At 41.7% G+C, this 21,431-nt stretch overlaps 1 protein-coding gene across 2 annotated transcripts in view; it reads right to left on the reverse strand.

Annotated features, from left to right (window-relative positions):
- The window catches only part of ADAMTSL1 (ADAMTS like 1), a 470,149-nt gene extending 451,561 nt beyond the window's left edge, over positions 1-18,588 (reverse strand). Inside the window, exon 1 of one of the 2 annotated variants that reach the window (XM_063321445.1) lies at positions 18,482-18,588. In XM_063321445.1, the coding sequence (XP_063177515.1) occupies positions 18,482-18,562 (81 nt within the window). In that variant the 5' untranslated portion in view covers positions 18,563-18,588. The remainder of the gene's footprint in view (positions 1-18,481) is intronic. The other variant, XM_063321444.1, reaches the window with a different exon arrangement.
- Positions 18,589-21,431: the final 2,843 nt, after the last annotated feature.

The raw sequence follows: 21,431 nt of genomic DNA on the forward strand, positions 1-21,431 counted from the left end.
CTGAAGCTGGCAGAGAATTCAAACCTCTATTACCTGTCCTTTAATGGGTAAATAACCAGCACTTTACCTTTTCCTCTCTATATTAGTACGCAGATTCCATTCAGCATTTTAATTTCATATAAATGTCATTTCTTCCTTCTCAGATCACACATTGTCATTCTTTGATAGACCTATTGTTTTATTTTAGTAGATTCTTCCCTGGGGTAACCCCGAACCCGTCAAAGACTTATAAATTTATACTAATGAATGACTTACCTTATAGAGCAAGGATATAGAATCCAAAGCAAAATGATAGCCTACAGTGAATTAACATCCTCTGAATAAACATTGGTCTTGACTGCAATTAAGACAAAATCACCAATAAATATACATACTATAAAATATGGCTGTAGTAGGTAAGAGACTTTGTCACAAATAGATATGCCATCTGTAAAATTTTTGAGTCCCAAAGTCTGAATGAGAATCCACTTTCTGTAGAAACCCAAATACGCCTTTTAAAGAACAGATTGAAAGAAGTAGCATATACTGAAATGCACTTTTATACATGCTAATACTCCTATACACCTAAATGGTTATAGAACAAACCTGTAACGGGACAATCTACAGGAGAAATCACTTTATAAGTAATCTGTTTACACATACCTGAGCTATCCACAGCTGATTTCATAGAATCATAGAATCATCAAATGGTTTGGGTTGGAAGGGACCTTAAAGATCATTCCAACCCCTCTGCCATGGGCAGGGACAATTTCCATTTACATCTTATCGTATCTGACTTGGCAAAACCTATGGACCCTTAACCATGAAGCAAACTGGTTTCATAAGGCTCTTATGTCACACTATTACCTACTTTTAGAAAATAACTTGAAAAAGAAAAGCAGACATCCCATACAAACCAAACAGTAGATGAAATGAACATGTCACAGAATCACAGAATGGTAGGGGTTGGAAGGGACCTCTGGAGATCATCTAGTCCCACCCCCTGCCAGAGCAGGGTCACCTAGAGCAGGTAAGTCAAGTCATTAAAAGTCAGTTCAGAAACTCAAAGATATCCTCAACAACCGTTCTCTCAGCTTCTTTTAAAAAATCTTGAAGCAAAACAGAAAAAAAACAAATTGTAGCAAAATCTGCATATACTGCACTATTGAATTCATAGAGGTGAAAACGGAAAATGTTTCTCTCTTATACTTTTCTTTTGCAGTTTTACTGATAACGGCCCACTTGTAGTGGTATTTTCAGAAATGTTTTTCAGGTCTGATGTGCAGAATTGAGATCCAGTAAAATGCGTCAGCAGTAGCACGCTTCTCTTAGTGGCTGATTCTACTTGATCCAACATATATTGCTTCCTTCCTAACAAAAAAAAATTTGTTCAGACAACATACTGAATTAATCACACTAGGCTCTTACAACACTCACAAAATCAGCTTTTTAATCCTCCCTGTTCTCGAGCAATTCTGAAACACACCTCCTAGAGCCTGTGATACCTGGTTAGCTCTATCTGGTGCTAAACTCTACACCAATATCTTCCATCCAGTGCAGGCCCCATCCCCCTGCCTCCACTTACATCCAGAAAAAGTCTATGAATCAAATTAGCTCAGTAACCTCCATTTGCCCTGAACCTAATTGCAACTTGAGGCCTGGCATGACCAGGGCACCTGGGCAATAGAGCAGTAAAGAAACAGTCAGTGTGGTCTCAAACCAGCCGTTGCCTGAACTCTCAAATGTAGAGATCAAATGATGAAATCAGCTCTTCCTGCCCTACTTACCTGAGCCCAAACTGGATACACAGCCTAGACATAGCCTTGGCGAATCAGCCTAGGTCAGCTCGTTAATTGCAATCTTCCCACTTGGACCTTCGTTTTTAAATCTAGTCCTTAAAAATCGACTTAGTTAAGTAAGTGGAGTTAACTAGAATTCTTAGGCAATTTTCAGTTTTATTTAATTTATAATTTCAAAGACCTGTTTTTATTCTACACTTTACAGAAGAAAAACTTAAACAAATTAAATCAGTGATTCATTACAAAGCTTCTATTGACTATAATTACCCTCTTAGTTTTGTGATGCAGTTTCCTTGGGACCCAGGTACTCTTACAAATCTGTTCAGTTTTGGAGTATTGCTATTGCTCAGCCACGGGCCACAAATGTTGTAGAAACTTCTGTGTGAAGCTTTAACATTTTATCTTTAATTTTGTCTATGGTCCCTTTTTTTTTTTTTAAAAAAGAGGCTTTGAATAAAATTTGGATGACTTTTTCTTTTGTCTAGCATTTTCTTCTCTCTGAAATTGAAGGTTTTGAATCTGTGTCCTCTAGAGGTTATTTTTTTCTTTCTGTAGAGACAATAATTGTAAGGATCCCTGAAAAGCCTACTTGTTTTTCTTGTGTTCCCAGCATACAGCAATTCACCAGCTATGTTTATAGATTGCTGCATGTACACAATATTTAACAGTGTTCATGCATGTATCTGGCCCAGAGAATCTCGGTCTGCATGTTCAAACCCCATTCATCTATATGAATAATTCTTTTTCTTTTGGATATTTAACTCTAAATTGTTTGATTATTTTTCAAGTCCAAAAAAACTATTTTATTTTCACATGTGTATTTTTTTAAAGTAGTGGGAGTATGAACTGCCAGCCAACACCATTCTTAGCATACAAAATATACATAAAAACTTGAACAAAGTTATATTTGACAGGATGCAATGCTAAGTTACATTAAATGATCTTCTTTCCCTCAAAATCTAGGCTATATAATAATAAACAGTAAAGAAAATCAGGTAACTGTGTGGAGGACTTTCAAAATACTAAATTTGCGGGTTTATAGCTGGGTAAAACTCACTGACAGAAAATATAATTGCCTTCCTGTATCACAATCTGAAAAAATGCATTCATACATCTGATTCTAAGAACAGGCTTCCTCTAGCCCAGCAAACATATTTAAACTAATATCTTTGCTTACCTGCTTTGTTGTTTCCTGTTTGTCATGAATATTTGAAAATCCTGGATATTTTTACCACTCAAATATACAATTTTCCCTTTCTCTGAACAGCAGGAAACTGACTTCCATCCAGGAAATCTATGGACGTTTGGAAAATACCTATTCATGCACATATAAGCCCGATGCAATAAACAATTTTTATATACTAATATATATTTTGTCAAACACTTAAGAATTTTTCAACTCAAAAATTTTTCAATGCATTTTAGATATTTAGAAATCTGTTTAGTAAAATTTTTTGTGTGCTTCTCCATAAGCGAAAATTGTAATTGCATCTGGTGCTCTATATGAGTCAGAGTTATATTGGAGTATCAGCAGGGCAAAAGACAGCCACACCTCTTCCTCCAGGTTGGAAGGAGCTGGGTCACTTTTCCAAGCTGCTGAAGTCAGCACTCACCAGGGAATAAAAGCTAAGGAAAAGGAAAGTGACACCCGGCTGAAGGTTTTCTGCAATGTCTCACCTTTTCTACCAGGAAATAAAGCAATAACAGCACCCAGGGGAGGGGAAGAGGAGCACTAGGACGAAGTAAGAGTTTTCTGTTCGTTTTTTCTCCTATTATTAAGATGCCTGAGAAGCAGGTGAAAAGCCTGTCAGGCTGGCTTCCAGAACATGCATTTAAGCAGTTTGTCCTATCCAAAGAGGGTTTTATGTTATTACATTATCTACTGTCCTTATCACAATCCCACTTTCACAACTGAGGAAGTTGAAGCAAGTATTTGGAAAAGTTTTAGTCTCCCCTTTTCAACCTGGTTTGCATCCAAATGCCACCTCCATTCAGATTAGATCTAACTAATGGCATTTACTAGAGGAAAGGGAACACTGAGAAAGGAGTACATGCTGAAGAGGTTTACATGAATGACAAACAGTTGATTCATTAAGTATGCTTCGGGAGGCTCTATCTGCTTCTCTTTTCAAAGTAGGACCAAACAGAGAGTTATCTTCCTCATAGGGCAACCATCAAATTTCATGTAATACATTAGGACAGAATGATGTGTGTTGGGAGACCATAGTAGTTGCTTACATATAAGCAAGATTGAGGGCATCTTTAACCCTCTCTTCCAATTAACACATTGTCTGGGATGGACACAGACTGGAACAACTTGTGTACCATTTCTTTTGCTATTACCCTTACCCTTGAGAAGTCAGGTGAGCTTTTTCGACACCAGGATTCAATATTGTGGGAGAAGAGAGAATTTTGTATCTTATGAGAATAGAGAGGGTTAAAATTCAGGAAATTAAAAAATGATCGTACCAAATAACATTGCTGTTTCCCCTTCCCATTTCTTATTTTTCCTTAAAATATCCTAAAATTCCATGCAAATCCCCAGCAAGACTGTAACCTGAACACACTCAGCCTAAAAATAAGTGCACAAAATACTGTACCTTAACAAATTGAATTACCAATGATGAAACAAAGTATAACAGTCTTTATTTCACAAGTTGTCATGGACAACATGAAGGACTAAACAGGCAGCTCCCATAGAATCACAGAATGGTTTGTGTTGGAAGGGACCTTCAAGACCATCTAGTTCCAACCCCCCTGCCATGGGCAGGGACACCTCCCACTAGACCAGGCTGCTCAAAGCCCCATCCAGCCTGGCCTTGAACACGCCGAAGGACTGGGCATACACAACTTCTTTGGGCAACCTGTTCCAGTCTCTCACCACTCTCACACTAAAGTACTTCTTCCTAATATCTAATCTAAACCTACACTCTTTCAGTTTAAAACCACTACCCCTTGTCCTATGGCCCTGATAAAGAGTCCCTCCCCACCTCTCCTGTAGGTCCCCTTTAGGTACTGGAAGGCTGCTATAAGGTCTTCCTGGAGCTTTCTCTTCTCCAGGCCAAACAACCCCAACTCTCTCAGCCTGGCTTCATAGGAGAGGTACTCCAGCCCTCTGATCATTTCTGTGGCCCTTCCCTGGACTCACTCCAACAGATCCATGTCCTTCTTATGTTGGGGGGCCCCAGAGCTGGACGCAGTACTCTAGTTGGGCTCTCCCCAGAGTAGAGTAGAGGGGGAGAATCGCCTCACAACCTGCTGGCCACACTTCTTTGGTGCAGCCCTGGATATCGTTTGGCTTTCTGGGCTGCGAGTGCAGATTTCTGGCTCTTATTCAGTTTTGCATCCACCAGTACCCCCAAGTCCTTCTCTTCAGGGCTGCTCTCAATCTCCAGCCTGTATCCATATTTGGGATCGCCCTGACCCAGGTGCAGGACCTTGCAGGACCTTGTTGAACTTCATGAAGTTTACACAGCCCCACCTCTCTAGCCTATCCAGGTCCCTCTGGATGGCATCCTTTCCCTCTAGAGTATCAGCCACACCACTCAGCTTGGTGTCTTCCGCAAACTTGCTGAGGGTGCACTCAGTTCCACTGTATACATCCCCAACAAAGATGTTTAATACTTGTCCCAATATGGGCCCCTGAGGAGCGCCTGTCATCACTGATCTCCACCTGGACATTGAGTCATATACCGCAACTCTTTGAGTGCAACCATCCAGTCAATTCCAAGTGGTCCATCAGTCAAATCCATGTCTCTCCACTTTAGAGACAAGGATGTTGTGCAGGACAGTGTCAAATGCTTTTCACAAGTCCAGGTAGACGACGTCAGTCACTCTTCCCTTATCCACCAATGCTGTAACCCCATAACAAAAGAACATGACTGCAAAACTTACAAGAGGAACAAAACATATAAACGTCAACTTTCAGCTGCCTGATCACAGGGGCATCTTCATAACAGAGTATTAAACATAAGTATTTTGAAAATTGTATTTCTGCAAAATTGCTTCCCTGCATGTAATAGATCCCTATTTTTTTTTCCGCAGGAGAGATTAAAGCCTTTCAGAGAGTAAAACAAAACAAAATAAATGCAAAAATATACCTTTCCATCCCCTCTTCTTTAACTGAAATTCATTCACCGAATGTTGGATGCAATTTGACCACAGGAACACAAAAAGCATTCTGAGGCTGATTTCATAAGATGCAAAAATATTTTAACTTTCACATTAATCCCAAGAGCTCTTCCCCACCCCAAAAAAACCCCACCACCTTAACACCAAAACAACCAACACACAAACAAAAAAATACAACAGTAGCTATGCCAGTAGGCAGCTACGCCAGTAGTACTTTTGGACTTACAATTTTATTAACCACTGGGGTCAGATAATCATATCTGCTGCAGTCTTAAAATGGTCATTACATGATGCAATATTTTTGGGTCATATGGATTGCTGACTAACTGTCCGCTTAACTACAGGGGTTTTTTAATAGATTGGTGAACTACTGCATTTTACCATATTATGTGCCCACAGTGACGTTGTGATATACCCGCTTTCCTCTGCAGCTATAGTCACTATTTCAGAACGTGTTCTATTATAGTTAAAATTCCATAAGGATATTACAGGAGCCTGACAAGGCTCTAAATATACTTTTATAAAAAGCCCGAGGAGCAGCTTTATACTTAGCCTTCTTCCATGTTTTCATCTTGGCTTGAATTTTTAAGGGGGCCTAGGAAGATCCAAGCTTTCAGGTTTCCAAAGCCAGAATCTGATCTGCACAAAAGCAGACACAGATAAGCACTGAAACTCTGCATGGCACTATCTAAGCCAAACCAATGTTTCATATGGAAACAAACCACTTCGGCTTTGTATAGACCAGTGAGAGGTAAGCTTTCGAAAATACAACATTGCATCAGTAGTAAAATCCAACATAGACGGTAGTTAATTCCAAACCACTTGCATAAAGTACCTATATAAGGGTTTTAACACATTTTTTAAAATACACCTGTTTTTCTCCTAGTATTGACATAGTCTCAATATAGTGCCAAGTTATATCAACGATAGAATCAAATACAGAGGAATATTCCTTTTAAAACAAAACTATCCCATCCTTTACTGCACAGGTTCTTTCCTTCATTGTTCTCATATAAACATTTCAAATTACGTTAATGAACTCTTGGGTTTTCCTCTATATTCTTACCCTGTTGGAGGTCTGATGTCACATAAATGGCACACCTTATATTTGTAATAATTTTCTTGGCAGTAAACCAGTTTGAAACGGACTTAGTAAATACTCATTTAAACTGGACTCCAACATCCAGAATTCTTTGTGTGTGATCTGACATGAAAACAAGGATTCTCCAAGACCAGGAAAAGGGTTGTTCCACAACCCAGAACATTTCAGGGATCCTGTGAAAATACCAGTTCTCCTTCCTTTTCATCAGTGACCAATTAATACCAGTACACCAGTGCTAGACATGTGGCAAGACTCTAGAATTACGAAAAGAAATCCATGTTATGATTTCTTGAAAACATTTCGGATTGAAGGCAAAAATTTAATTTATATCAACATGTTCAAAGACTGCTCCATTACCTAAATTTCAGGAGACAGGGAAAAGAAGACCATGGTGCAAGCTAATTTTAGCCTGAGCAGAAATCCATGTTTTTCTCTTACAGAAATTTGAGATTTCAGAAATGTTCTTGCTACACTTTAGGAAGAAAAAAGGAAAAAAAAAAAAACACAAAAAACCCAAAACCAAAAACCAACCAACTGACAAACAGACCCCTACTTTCCCCAGAAATCTTATAAATATGGATAGAAAACAAGTAGCCAAACACCACCCACTGCCCTCCAAAACCTTCTGAACAGCATGCAGGTCTCACTAATTAAACTACTTTAAAAATGGTCCACTTTGATCGGGTATGAAGTAAAGAGTTTCAGATAATTACAGAAAAAAATCATTTTGAGCCTGACAAAGTCACATTTTTTTACTTGAAATATAATGCAAATAAAGCTTTTAGAAAAATAAGAGTAACTTCTAAAATTTCTAAAAGCTCTAGAAGTAAGCTTTTCCTAAGAAGAACTTCCTTCTGATGAGTAGACATTTCTTTAAAAAATGTATAGCTTTAAAATCCTTTCCCAAAATTGCCTTTTAGCAGCAAGTCTAATAATTTTGTAGAGTGTGTATTCATATATGCATGTAGTAAGGTCATTTTCCCACTATCAGGATGCAGTCGCTTTTATGTTATCTATCGGAAATGTTAAGCACATCACTTTTTAGCTTGCTGTTCCCTGACCGCCACAGGTCAATCAGTCAAGTGCAGGAACCATCGCCTACCTGATGAATTCTGTTGCATTTCTGCCTCTGAAGAGCAACCAAGCATCAAGTTTTCCTGTTTCTTTCCTTTGTGTGTCTTTTCTAGCAAATAAAAACATTCTTCACTATGTGTCTGTTCAGTGTCTAGTAGATTCCCTCAGTTACTGTAGTATGAAGATTGAGTTAGGTTTCCAAATTGTATTAAAAGTTAATGGCAGTCAGGTAACCCCAATGCTCAACCTCCCTGAAAAAGCCAGTCATCAAATAATAAACCCTTTCTACGCTACAACCTCACTATGATTAACCCAGGGCAGATATGTTTAAAATTTGCCATTGAAGGTGCACACGTTCTACAAGCACACTGTTTCAAAATGTTTTAAATCAGGAAAATCGAATAAATAAAACAATACAAAGATAAAACCATTTCCCAGTCTCTGATTCAAAAACCAAAAGTACATAGTCCTCATTTCAGTATGCTCCTTTACTCTTAAATGCAAGACATCATAACAATGTTATGACGCTGTTGCCAAAATTACAAGAGACTGAATAATAGAGAGGAAAAAAACATTTTTCTAATAAAAATGTTAATACAGCACAAGCTTCTACGTTAAAATAAAAACAGAGTTCTTTCCTGTCTGTGTGCAACTGATAATTGTTCTATATCTTAGTTTTGCTTACTACAAATTAAGCACACTTCTGTTAGTGTGTAATTCATATTCAAAAACACCCTCTCTATCCTCTGTAATTGAATGCTAAAGTAATGAGGGCAAGTAGCTTTCAAAAGTAGAAGAGATTTTTTTTTTTCTTATGACCTCTACCTTTGCCTCACATATGTATATACAGGTGCATAGGTGCAAGGCTGTAACAATGCTTACTCCTGTAAGGGACTACAGGATAAGTGTATATTGTGTTAGCAAATTAAAATGCTTAAGCATTTATGAACTATGCAACATGAAAAGATGGAATTTAGACAGGAAACAGAGTGCTCGCTTATAAAATGAACTTCAGTAGGAACCTTAATACCAACGTAAATATCCCAATGAAAGCCAAATGTTCTGACCAATCTCGCAACTGCCCTTTAACCTTCTGAAATACTTCTTCATATAGACTCAAAAAAGTTCAGTTAGCAACTCATAGAATTTATCCCTAAACAGGACAGTTTCTACAAAAACAAATTTTTAATGAGGTCACTAAATATAATGCTGACTTACACCTGAAAAGCATCTCCTAATAAAAAGAAAAAAAACCCAAACATATAGTCAAAGTTTGAAAATCACTCACTTCAAGGATAAACACCTCCTTCAATTAATCATTGCAGTACAGCACAGAAACTCGTAGGTACTAAAGAATCTACCTCCTGGCAGCAGCCTCCCACTAAACAGAACCTGAAAAGCCACCGTACAAATGGCAGGTGAAGCATTATGCTTCAGTGACGGTGCTCATAATAAGCCTTCGGATGCAATATCCGGTGCCATTATCTGCAAGTTAAAGGTTAGAAGTAAAAGACAATGGGGGAGAACATACCAAACACAGAGGTCTTGTTGCCTTTCTATGGACTGTTCGGACACAGTCTCCAAATCTGCAAACACATTAAGTTGATTCATATGACCGATTTCATAGGTTCACTGGGATCACTTACAACGAAAGTTACAAACATGCAACACAAACACTTTTTAGCAGGAGCACGACTGTAGCAAGAGGATTCAGAAAGCCAGGTAGAAGTAAGGGGGGAAGAGAAAAAATATTTGGAAATTATTTTCTGTCTTCTACGTTGGCGCACCTTTTTTTGCTTGAGAGATTTTGCGAAGGCAGCTTTTTCTCACTGAAACATACAGATGTCAGTTATCAAAAGAATAATTTTCTAAAAAAATTTCAGAGAAAAATTAAACTGTTTTCACTTCAAAATGGCCTCATGCACCACTCTATGCACCAGTCGACCATACTAAATTGACATGAAATTATTGACACTGCCTATTACAATGAAGCAGTTATTCTTTCCTTGAAAAAAGAGCAGTTTTACAAATGAAGCATTTTCACAAACACTACTTAATCAAAATGATCAGTGAGACATTCAGCTCTGACCTTTGCTGCCTCCTAAATTCTCCAGTCACGTGAAAAATTTTAAACACTTAAATATCAAATTTTCTGAAATCAAAGCTTGAAATGTCATTCTTCTGTTAAAAAATTCTTCCCTTCTTCATTTCCCCTTCCCTATCACAACATAGCTCAGCTAAGCCCATAGCAAAAAGGAAGGGGTGTTTCACAGTGCAGCAGTTGGTCAGTCATTTCTTCGGGAGTTAGCGTAAGTAAGTCAGGATGAGTCTGGCTCCCCTCTATTTCCTCTAAAAAAACACTGAGAGAAGGGAAAAAAAAAGAAAAGTGCAGCCACACAGGAGTAGCTTTTGGCTATTATATGACATAGTAGTGTAATTTTTACACATGAAGTCTTTCCTTCATATCAGCTCTTCATAGAATCAAAAAACATGTGCAGCCCAAAGAAAAACTGGTTTCTGCAGCCCACCTGAGCTACACAGAGCGTGGCAGTATTATTATAATTATGTCAAAATCCACAAGTAGGCCTTTCCGTTCAATGCAATACATACGCCTGTTTAATCCATAAGTCAAAGCAAAACTAAATGAAAAAACTACTGGCAGTTTTGTATAAATCTACTCTACCATTATTAAATGCCTCATTCAAAGAACTGACATATATGGGGTTAGTTTAAAAAAATGTATTTTGTAGAGTTGAAAATTCTGGAAACACTTGGTTGAGTCAAAAGTAACAGTATCAAACAACACTCCACAAGCCATATCTGGGACTGATGTAATGCAGTCATTATTTATGGCACCTAGCCATATAGGACTATGAACAAACTGAAGCATGGATGCAAGAATAGGCTTTGTTTAATTCCTCTGATGGATATTATTGGCTGAGATGGGACGATCCTGCTAGATCACCCACTCCATTCCCACACCAGTCCTGAACTGGTGTGTAAGCAGCACATATAATACTGCTCTTGTCCACTCAGTAGAACAATATGCTTAAAGAACCGGGCTTTCCGTTATCCAGCACAACTCATTGTTATAATCTGATTTCCCTTGTTTGTTCAGTCTAAATTATGCAATTACTTTTTTCTCTCCTTTCTTTCTTTCTTTCTCCTATTTGTAGAAAATGTAACTGTATGTCAAACAGCATTAGCGATCTATTCATCCCACAATTTATTCCAAGGTACCTACTGCAGCTCCACTTCATATATTTCCCAGAGGCCTTGAATTGTCTCTTTTCTTCCCATTTCTCCCCCTCTTGGTAACCTTCCTTGCACATACATGTTCAACAATTATGCTGACAGTACATTTCTTTCAGACAGCATACAAAATACATACCCTTAAGACTGAGAAGGGTCTAAAGAGTTTAATTAAATTTAATAGTGGCATGACTCAGATGCATATGGCATTATTCACCAAATCTTGTAAATGACATGTTACATTGCTGTTACTTCGCTTACTAAAACAGAAATATCTTGTTTGCAGCTGGGACACAACTGCATTTTTAGGATCCACAGTGGTAACATGTACCCACGGACCTGAGCTGTTATGGGATGACTGAAAATGCAGGAACAGAAGCATACGGACAATACCGTCGTTGCTAAATACAGCTAATGACTTACTAGTCTACTCACCATACGTCATCCCATTAGCAGACTTCATCAACTTTTATCATCTTTTTGACCACAGGCAAGCATACTTTATTATATTTTGTAGGAAAAAAATTTAAAAGGAGACATCGAGGAGTAAAAGTATTGAAGTGTGGATTGCAGTGAAAGAGGAATAAAAGCACACTTCGGCTCCTTTCCTTTTTTTTTTTTTTTTTTCTTGTTCATGTTAAATCACCTCAAAGTCTAAGGAAAAGTTTCAATTTCTAACCAAGGTTTTCAATAATCCTAGTACAAAAACATGTGCTTATCTGATAGCCACACAAAATTCCTTAATCCTTGGGACACCTATCAGCAATAATTTACATCCTCTGATGTTTCCATAAAGCTCTAGCAGTGTCCACTTTGTGCACCCAATATGAATTTCTACACCAAGAACAGAGATGCATTTTAATGCACAGGTTACATTTTTAATAAGAGAAATAATTTACAGGGACATGAGACTGTAACATGGAATCCAATCTAGATTAGTGAAAATTATACTTCCACTTTTTTAAGGACATGTTCATCAATCAATTCTGTCATCACTCATTAATGATAAATAGTATTCCATATACAAGGTCCTGCAGCTGGGTCATGCCAATCCGAGGCACAAATACAGGCTGGGCGGAGAATGGCTTGAGAGCAGCCCTGAGAAGAAGGACTTGGGGGTGCTGGTGGACGAGAAGCACAACATGAGCAGGCAATGAGCACTTACAGCCCAGAAAGCCAACCGCATCCTGGGCTGCATCAAAAGAAGCGTGGCCGTCAGGTCGAGGGAGGTGATTCTGCCCCTCTACCCTGCTCTCCTGGGACCCCACCTGGAGTACTGTGTCCAGCTCTGGAGTCCTCAGCACAAGAAGCACATGGACCTGTTGGAATGGGTCCAGCAGAGGGCCACGAAGATGATCAGAGGGCTGGAGCACCTCTCCTATGAGGACAGGCTGAGAGAGTTGGGGCTGTTCAGCCTGGAGAAGAGAAGGCTCCAAGGAGGCCTTATAGCGGCCTTCCAGTACCTAAAGGGGGCCTACAGGAAGGATGGGGAGGGACTCTTTGTTAGGGAGTGTAGGGATAGGACACGGGACAACGGCCTCAAACTGAAAGAGGGTAGATTTAGATTGGATATCAGGAAGAAATTCTTTGCCGTGAGGGTGGTGAGGCACTGGCACAGGTTGCCCAGGGAAGTTGTGGATGCCCCATCCCTGGAAGTGTTCGAGGCCAGGCTGGATGGGGCTTTGAGCAGCCTGGTCTAGTGGGAGGTGTCCCTGCCCATGGCAACGGGGTTGGAACTAGGTGACCTTCCAACCCGAACCATTCTATGATTCTATATCTGTACCTAACTGTATGGTTGTGTTCTCAACCCAATTATTGCCGGAAATATTCACGAACAGGGCAATATTTTTAAATCTGTGAAATTTGGCATACACCTCTAAGAGAGCAATGTGATAAAATTTCAAATCAGATAGATAGACACCATAAAAGCAGAGTTTGATTCCCTCTTTTCCCTTCATTTTAAGAAGGCAAAAGCTACTACAGAAGAGTTGTTTACTGGCCTCACACAAGAGAGCAACAAGCAATATTGTCAGAGATCATATAACTTCTCAGAAGCTGTACAATCAGACCAGTGCTAAAATATTCGCATTCCCTGTGTTTATGTCTTGACCTGTTGTAGCTCTTGTTTCATCTGCATTTGCATCTCACAAATCCTTCATTCATCCCACCTTTACACAACATGTCCAGATGAAAACATGGCTGTAGGATCCAGATGTAATATCAGTTTGTGAATAACCTGACTTTGCCTGGTGCAACAGGAGAAGAGGAAGTACAGCTCTTTTCCCTGACATATGCACATATTCACATATGGCCTGTAAAAACGTGTGAAAATGCTGACGGCCTAAATCTCTAGTGCACTGCAGGCTATGAATGCAGAGTAACTTAAGCAAATTTAGTCTCACTTTCACAATTTTAGCAGTAGACATCTCCAGTGCAAAGTCTTCCTCTTGTTAAATTTTCAACGCTTCTTCACAAAGAAACTAAGAGGGTTTAAGATTTTAAGGAAAGAAAGGTCATTAGAACTGCTTTAAATTACATTTTCCCCAATACACCTGAATTCTCAGAAATGGTTCTACAATTTTGCATTAAACTTTCCTAAAAACATTTGGTTGAAGTCAGGTGCCCACCATTGTAAAAAGCTAGCTCAAAGTCTTCACCAAATTTGTACGTAAACAGCAGCTCTACAGAAAGCATGGAGCGGGGGCAGAACTGGTAGACACAAAGTTGACCATGAGTCAGCAACGTGCCCTTCAGGTAAAGGCGGCAAATGGTATCCTGGGCTACATTAGACAAAGTATGGCCAGCACATTGAGGAAGGTGACCCTTCCCCTCCACTCAGCACTGATGAGGCCACGCCTGGAGTCCCGTGTCCAGTTCTGGGCTCCCAAGTACAAGAAAGATATGGACATACTAGAGAGAATCCAATGAAAGCCCACAAAGATGATGAGGGGACCAGAGCGTCTATCTTATGAGGAAAGACTGAGAGGGACTGTTCAGCCTGGAGAAAAGCAGGCTCAGAGGGATCTTATTAGTGTACATAAATACCCAAAGGGACAGTGCAAAGAGATGGAGCAAGGCTCTTTTCAGCGACAGGACAAGAGGCAATGGGTGCAGACTGAAACACAGGAGGTTCTCTCTGAACATCAGGAAACACTTTTCCCTAGGAGGGTGAGTGAGCACTGTCATGTGTTGCCCAGAGAAATGTGTAGTCTCCATCCCTGAAGATATTGAAAAGCCATCTGTACAAGGTCCTGGGCCACTGGCTCTAGGTGACCCTGCTTGTGCAGTGGGGATTCTACAAGATGACGTCCAGAGGTCTCTGCCAACATCAACCAGTCTGTGATTCGGTGATTCCAATTAGAAGGGAAGCGGGAGTCTTATTATTGGAAACAACAGGAATTTTGATGATACCACAGGTGATGATGTAAGAGGAATATACCTTCTGCAGCTTCATGCCTTCAGTTGACAATATAACCAAGAACCCATTTTGTCTACTAGAAAGCTCAAGAGACAACTCCAATCATTAAAGTAACAGAAGTTTATTTAAGCCTTCTACAACGAGGTGAAATTTCTTTGAGTTAAATCTCAACTTTAACGTTACCAGCCATAATTATGTTCATCAATATAATTTTGGTCACAATACTACAAAGATCCATAAGAAACACACTACAAAATTATTTTGATGAGTACAAACTGCTTTCAAGATTATTCTACATGAAACAAGTAGGGGTATGGTGATATTTCAGTGCTGGCTGACTAGTCGAACTATATGAGTATGAGGACTAATATTTTGTCCTCATCTCATTTTTTTTCTACAATCTCTCTAAAATGCTTCCAGACTTCAGTATTTTGACCTTCTAACTGTAATATGGTCAGTTCTTCAAATTCAGGGATTGTGAGCATATTCCTATTTTTAGTATCTTTTACTGGCTTTCTTTTTGACTTTATTCAATAGAAGAGATAGTTATAGTCTTATCTTGACAGTGGAACAAAACTCAGTGGATTTTTACTTGGAAAGTACTTTGTTGGAGAAAAGATAAAGGTAGATACTTAATATAACCTACTATTACATCACTACATGCAAGTATTTTAAAAGAATGCTTTCTTCTCCACATGAACTATTTCCTAATACAGAAAATACCACCACTTCACTCCCTCCCACACTATAACACGTGTTGTGGATATAAAAAAGGGAACACTGTAATAACCACACTATTTAAATTTAAAAAAAATTAATAGCATATAGCAAATACGAGGCACAAAAAGTCTAGGACATGACAACCACGGAAATTCCATTTGCCAGTGGTCTACGTTTCCCTACATGCCTTCCAGACCTAAACCTGCTCATATCCAATCAGCCTATATAACCCATGTGAATATGCCTGCACTTACGCACAACGCTCATACATGAAGTCTTAAGCAGAGCCAAAAGCTGAGCTTACTACAATAACTACTATGTCACAATGAAATCTAAAAAGCCAGTTTAGGTTCTTTTATCGGGGTATCTACTATAACCTCTTCCACATTTTTGAAATTTGCAACAGCAAAATTTAAAAAACAGATCACTTTGAGAAGAATCACTAGAAGAAAGGTTCAACTAAACCCCAATATATTGGTTTAAAGACGTAAAGGAGGACAAAATTATAAAAAATGGTGATAGCCGTTCCATGTCAAAACTATATGAAAAGAGGAAATTGAAATTCCACAGGAACACTGAACTGAGGATGCAGTAGAACACGTGTCATCCCCAGCAAACTAGCACTGGATTCAAAACTACAGAGTGAAAATAGAGTTCAGACCTATCAATAATTTTTTTTTCATTTTTAATTATTAATAGATCCTATTTATTACTAATCAAAAGACCCCATTTGGTCTAGTTCCTGAGGGACGTATAAAACAGTAACAACAACAACACGCAATTTGAAGACTCAGTTTACTTCTCCTTCCAAAAAAAGGCAAAGGGTTTTATAAGCTCCTTTTTATTGTAATATGTTATGGCAATATCATCCAAATTCTAAATTCATGGTCGTACTTAGTGCATGAGAACAATCATTTTTTATCTTAATTTAATCTAAAATTTAGATTAATACAATGCAGTGTTACAAAATTACAGTCATTTTTTAATTTCGTCTTTGTGATACATGCACATACCTGTGACTGCTTAGTAAAGCATAACTTTAATCCCACTTATTCCACTATCTCGCATTACAAATGCTAGAAAAAACAACAGGAGGGTTCCCGGGCTGATTGCGTTCTTGGCCCTAGGAAACGCTGTCCACGAGGACAACTGATTTTATTCACACTATCACTGTGTAAATTTGAGACTAGAGGTAAGAGGCAGCGCCAAACTGCTATTTCAAGAGTAACACTATCTCAGTAACTGTAAAATGAAATTTATGTAACTAAGCATCCAACATAAAAGCCAAAGGAAACTAAACTGCCTGTCTGTTCCAGCTCCCAGGGCACTGCACTGCATCTCACTCACTCCATACTTTTTCAAAAGTAAGCCTGAATATTCTGTATTTGCATGTAAAAAAGAAGTAAGGAGCTATTTCAATTCCCCCCAAAGAGGAGCTGCTTGCAAGAAAGAGGGCAAGCAGGTGCACAGGGCCAGGATAAGCAGGGACAGAGCTGAGTGCCAGGGGAGCTCAGTCTCAGTGCTGGGAACAGAGCTGGTGGCAGGGTGAAAGGATGTGCCAGATGAGGTTTCCATTGCAGGATCACAGCTTTTATGGCTCTAGTAGCCTTTATCAGAAACAGATACCAGATCCCATTAGACATTGGTCTCTACAGGCCAGTCTGTGCGCCCCTGAGGCACATCAGTGCTACCAATGCACCTTGCAGGCTTTTGTCAACAACTTTTCCAGTGACGCAGTCATGATCCAGTCCTGACCACAAGCCTGCAGGTGTAGGCTGGCATCCTCATCCCCCAGGGCTCCCCACTGTTCTTCTGAATCATCTCCTTTGCACACAATCCAGAAGTGGTGCAACAACAGAAGGCAAAGTAATCTAACATAAAAGCTTCTCTATCAAAATTGAGAAATTTACTCAGATCACTAGGCTAACCTGCTCATGGATGTACAGTTACCACAGAGGTTCAAGGGAGGAGAAAACACGCGGTCAGGAGCACAGGAGGAGACCTGAAATGTCCCATTCAGCAGCAGCCTGAAGTTACATGGAGAATAATGTTTCTACGTTTACTTCAAGTGACCCTGTACTTATTTTTTAAAATTAAGTTCAGTTTTTTCTCGAGAGGGTTAAGTTAGTGCCCTAAACACAAAAAGATCATCATCTTTACTACAAATGTGCTATCACTTATTTAAAACTCATCTTCAAAATTTAAAAAGAAAAACAAATGGGAATGATTTCAGAGAGCCATGTTCACACTTGCTTTTCTTTAGGGCACATACAAAGCTGAAAGTGAGTTCATTTACTGTCTCCAGAAGGCTGACTGGGGCAACATCAGAGACGTTATTATATTTTATCTTTTTTTATTTTTTATTATTTTGCCTTGACTAGAGCCTGAAATAAAAGCTGGGCAATGGCAAATTGATGACTAAGCAAAGCAAACTACCTGTAGAGCATGTTAGAGGACGTAAATTACACCCAAGGGAAATGCAGTGACACGGCCCAGCTCAGCGCTCTGCTTTCCGAACGAAAGACCCGTCTGAGAAACTCAGGCGGGGGACTCCCAGAGTTGCTCTGCATCTTGGAGAGCATTTCCCCCCGCGAAGGAGGCTGAGAACCTCACCCCTCGACACTCGGCAAAGCTCAGCAGGATCGTAACTTTTCTAACAGCGACCCTCCCATCCTCCCTTCCAGAGAGCTGTAAAACCAGCCTGGCGCAGTCTCCCGGAGTCGTCCGCTCGGCAAACACAGCTGCCGGCAGAGCCTCCCGCCAGCCCTCCGCTCAGGGCAGGGCGGCGGGCACCCGCGGTGGCTACCTGCCGGCCAAGGAGGAGCCCCGCCGCCGCCCGGGGCAGCGCTGCCCCAGCCCCGCCGACGGGAGCATCCCGCGGCGGCCGCAGGTGCGGAGCGCACCGCCGCGCCCCGCGCAGCTCCCGCCGCCCCTCCGGAGCGGGGCAGCCCCGGCCCGGCGCTGCCCACCCCAAGGGTAGGCGGGCGAGCCCCCGGACCCCCTTACCTGCGCGGCGGCGAGGAGCCCCAGGGCGAGGGCGAGCAGGGAGGCGGCAGTGCCCCGGCGCTGCCCCGCCGCCGCGGCCATCCTGCTCCCGCGGCGCTCCGGCGTGGTGCACCGGGCAGGGGGGGCGGGGGGGTGCGAGGGGGGGGACCGCCCGTTCCGCCGCTCCGCGCCTGCTTCGCGGCCGCCCCTGCGCGCCTCTGCGAGCGGCGCGGGGTGCGCGGCGCCTCCGGGCCCCGCAGGGCAGGGAGGTGCGCGGGGGCGCGGCCCCCCGCTGCCGGGCGGCGGGGAGGGAGGCGGGGAGCCGCCGCCGCCGGTCCGCCCCCGCCCGCCGCCACCTCCCCCGAGGCTCCCCCGGGGCTCGGAGGGAGCGGGCACAGCGGAGGGTGCGCGGCGGACAAGCGGGCGCAGGGGCAGGGACGGGGCGCGCAGGGACGGAGCGCGCAGCGGAGGATAGAGCGCACGGGCAGGGACGGAGCGTTGGCAGGCAGCGATGGGGCGCACAGAGAGAGCCGGCGTGCGGGAGACGATGCGGTGTGTGGGGAGGGATGGGGAGTGCAGGCAGGTATGGGGCACGCAGACGGGCACAGGGCAGGCAGGCTGGGCTGGGCCCTCCCGGGTGAGGCAGACAGGGATGGGGCATGGAGGCAGGGATGGGGCATGGAGGCAGGCATGGGGCATGGAGGCAGGCATGGGGCACGGAGGCAGGAATGGGACATGCAGAAGGGAATGGGGCACATAGCGACAGGGAACGTAGGCAGATGGGGACAGGGTATGGAGGCAGGGATGGGGCACACAGGCAGGGATAGGGCACAGACAGGGATGGGGCATGGAGGCAGGGATGGGGCATGGAGGCAGGGATGGGGCACGGAGGCAGGAATGGGACATGCAGAAGGGAATGGGGCACATAGGGACAGGGAACGTAGGCAGACGGGGACAGGGTATGGAGGCAGGGATGGGGCACACAGGCAGGGATAGGGCACAGACAGGGATGGGGCATGGAGGCAGGGATGAAGCATAGAGGCGAGGATGGGGCACATGGGCAGGGATGGGGCACACAGGCAGGGATGGGACAAGCCCGCAAGGACTGGGCATACAGGTAGGGATGGTTAAAGCAGGAACAAGGCATATTGGCATGGGTGAGATGCAGTGGCAAGCAAAAGGCAGGCAGCATAGACAGTCATGCAGATCCAGGAATGGGCCCCCTCCTGCTGCGGTGCACAAGTCTACTTTCTTTGACGTGCCTGCCTACTAAGCCTAAGAGTATTTCTAGCACACATAAGCCGAAGCGCTGGTGTGCTGTGACACTTGCTGCTCTCATCTGCCTGAAGGTAAAAGCTGCAGGTGCTTGGCATGGGGAGCAAAACCCCTTCATACAGCTTGCTCACCTGCCTTCAAGCCTTCACTTGAAGGTGTTGGCTGGTACCTGCAACTCCAGCATCTGCTAATAGAACAGTCAAAATGCAAGCTGTGGCAATCAAACGAGAACATCGACCTAGCCAAATTTGTGTTGGCCGCTTGTAAGAGGTTCATGGCAGCTCCTATAAGTCTCTTGCAAAACCACAAGAAAATGTATTGTTATTACACACATTTCTAAAACTCCCACCATGAGCCTATTCAAATGCTCCCATAGCATCTGGGCACATGTATTTACATACTTGGATTATCCCTGGAAAATGCACACTTCATTGAAGAGCCAAATAAATCATATGGGAATCCTAAATAAAACTACATGTTGATGAAGCGGCATGTGCATGGACTAAGACTGCCACATTTCTCTTCATCTTTTATGCGTTATGTCAGCCGTTGTTGGGAAGGTCCCTCTGCAGAGAAGGCGTGTTGGGTTTAAGGCTCAGATCTGCATGTGAAATCATAACAGCTCTTTTACATTGAGATTTATAACCTATTTCATGTGATAACTCTCTACAACCTGTTATTTTTACAACAAACAGAAGTGCTATGGTTAACATTTTAGAAATGCTCTTTCAAGTACAGCTACATAAAGCACAGTAGCTTAAATTGAAAAGTGCTTGCTTATTCAAGTACACCCAGGAATAATCTATGAATATGCATGACAGATGAACTTCTGGAATTTTTGTTTTCTTTCTTAAGACATACGGTTGGGCAAAGATGTAAACATTCTGTAGCTTTTGTTTTTATTAGCATGTAATTATAGAGGTTAAGGCTCCTGTATGCATGGAGGAGTAGTGTGGTCTAAAATATGTCATAAATGCTACATGATCCAAGAAACACAATTTGGCTGAACAAAACATGACATCCAATTTGTCAGGAATGATCTGTTTACAAGTTTCATGTTGCAAACTATGCTTATCTTTTAAGAAATGAGGAGGACATTTCCTGGCGTTTACAACTGTCTGAAGGGCCTGGGGGTTCAAGGTAAAACCAAGCTATATGTTAATTGTCAGGAGATGTTCTATTAACAGTTGTCAATATTTATGTCATGAATTCTGTGTTATTAGCATATTAAATATAAGTTTTCTCTATTCTTACACTGACTTCCTATCTACAGGTGATTTTACACTCCTTTGATATTGAAAGTATACCATTGTTGTCTCACAGCAATATAACAAAAAATGTTAGTTTTCTTACAGTTGTGTCTAGAAGAACAGTCGACTTATGCAGTAATGACTAAGGGGAGAAAAGAGCTTTCTGAAAGTGTCTTCTCAATTAAATGGACATGAAGACATTTGACAATACTATTTTTAACCAGAGAAGAACTTAACACAACTTAACGGAAGTATGCCTCTTATTCTTTTGTGAGGCTTACAATGATATTGCCTGGCACAAGATGTCAAATCTACACTGTCATCAGCCCAGGCATCTGAGAAGACTTAGGAAGATTTAAGAACTTTTAAGATCTAAGAAAAGATCAAGGCTTCATGTGTAGGGAGGGAATGTACATAAGGAGATTTCCTAAGGAATGACTCTCCTT

This window comes from Chroicocephalus ridibundus, chromosome Z (genome assembly GCF_963924245.1).
Source record: "Chroicocephalus ridibundus chromosome Z, bChrRid1.1, whole genome shotgun sequence".
In the NCBI taxonomy this organism is placed as follows: Eukaryota; Metazoa; Chordata; class Aves; order Charadriiformes; family Laridae; genus Chroicocephalus; species Chroicocephalus ridibundus.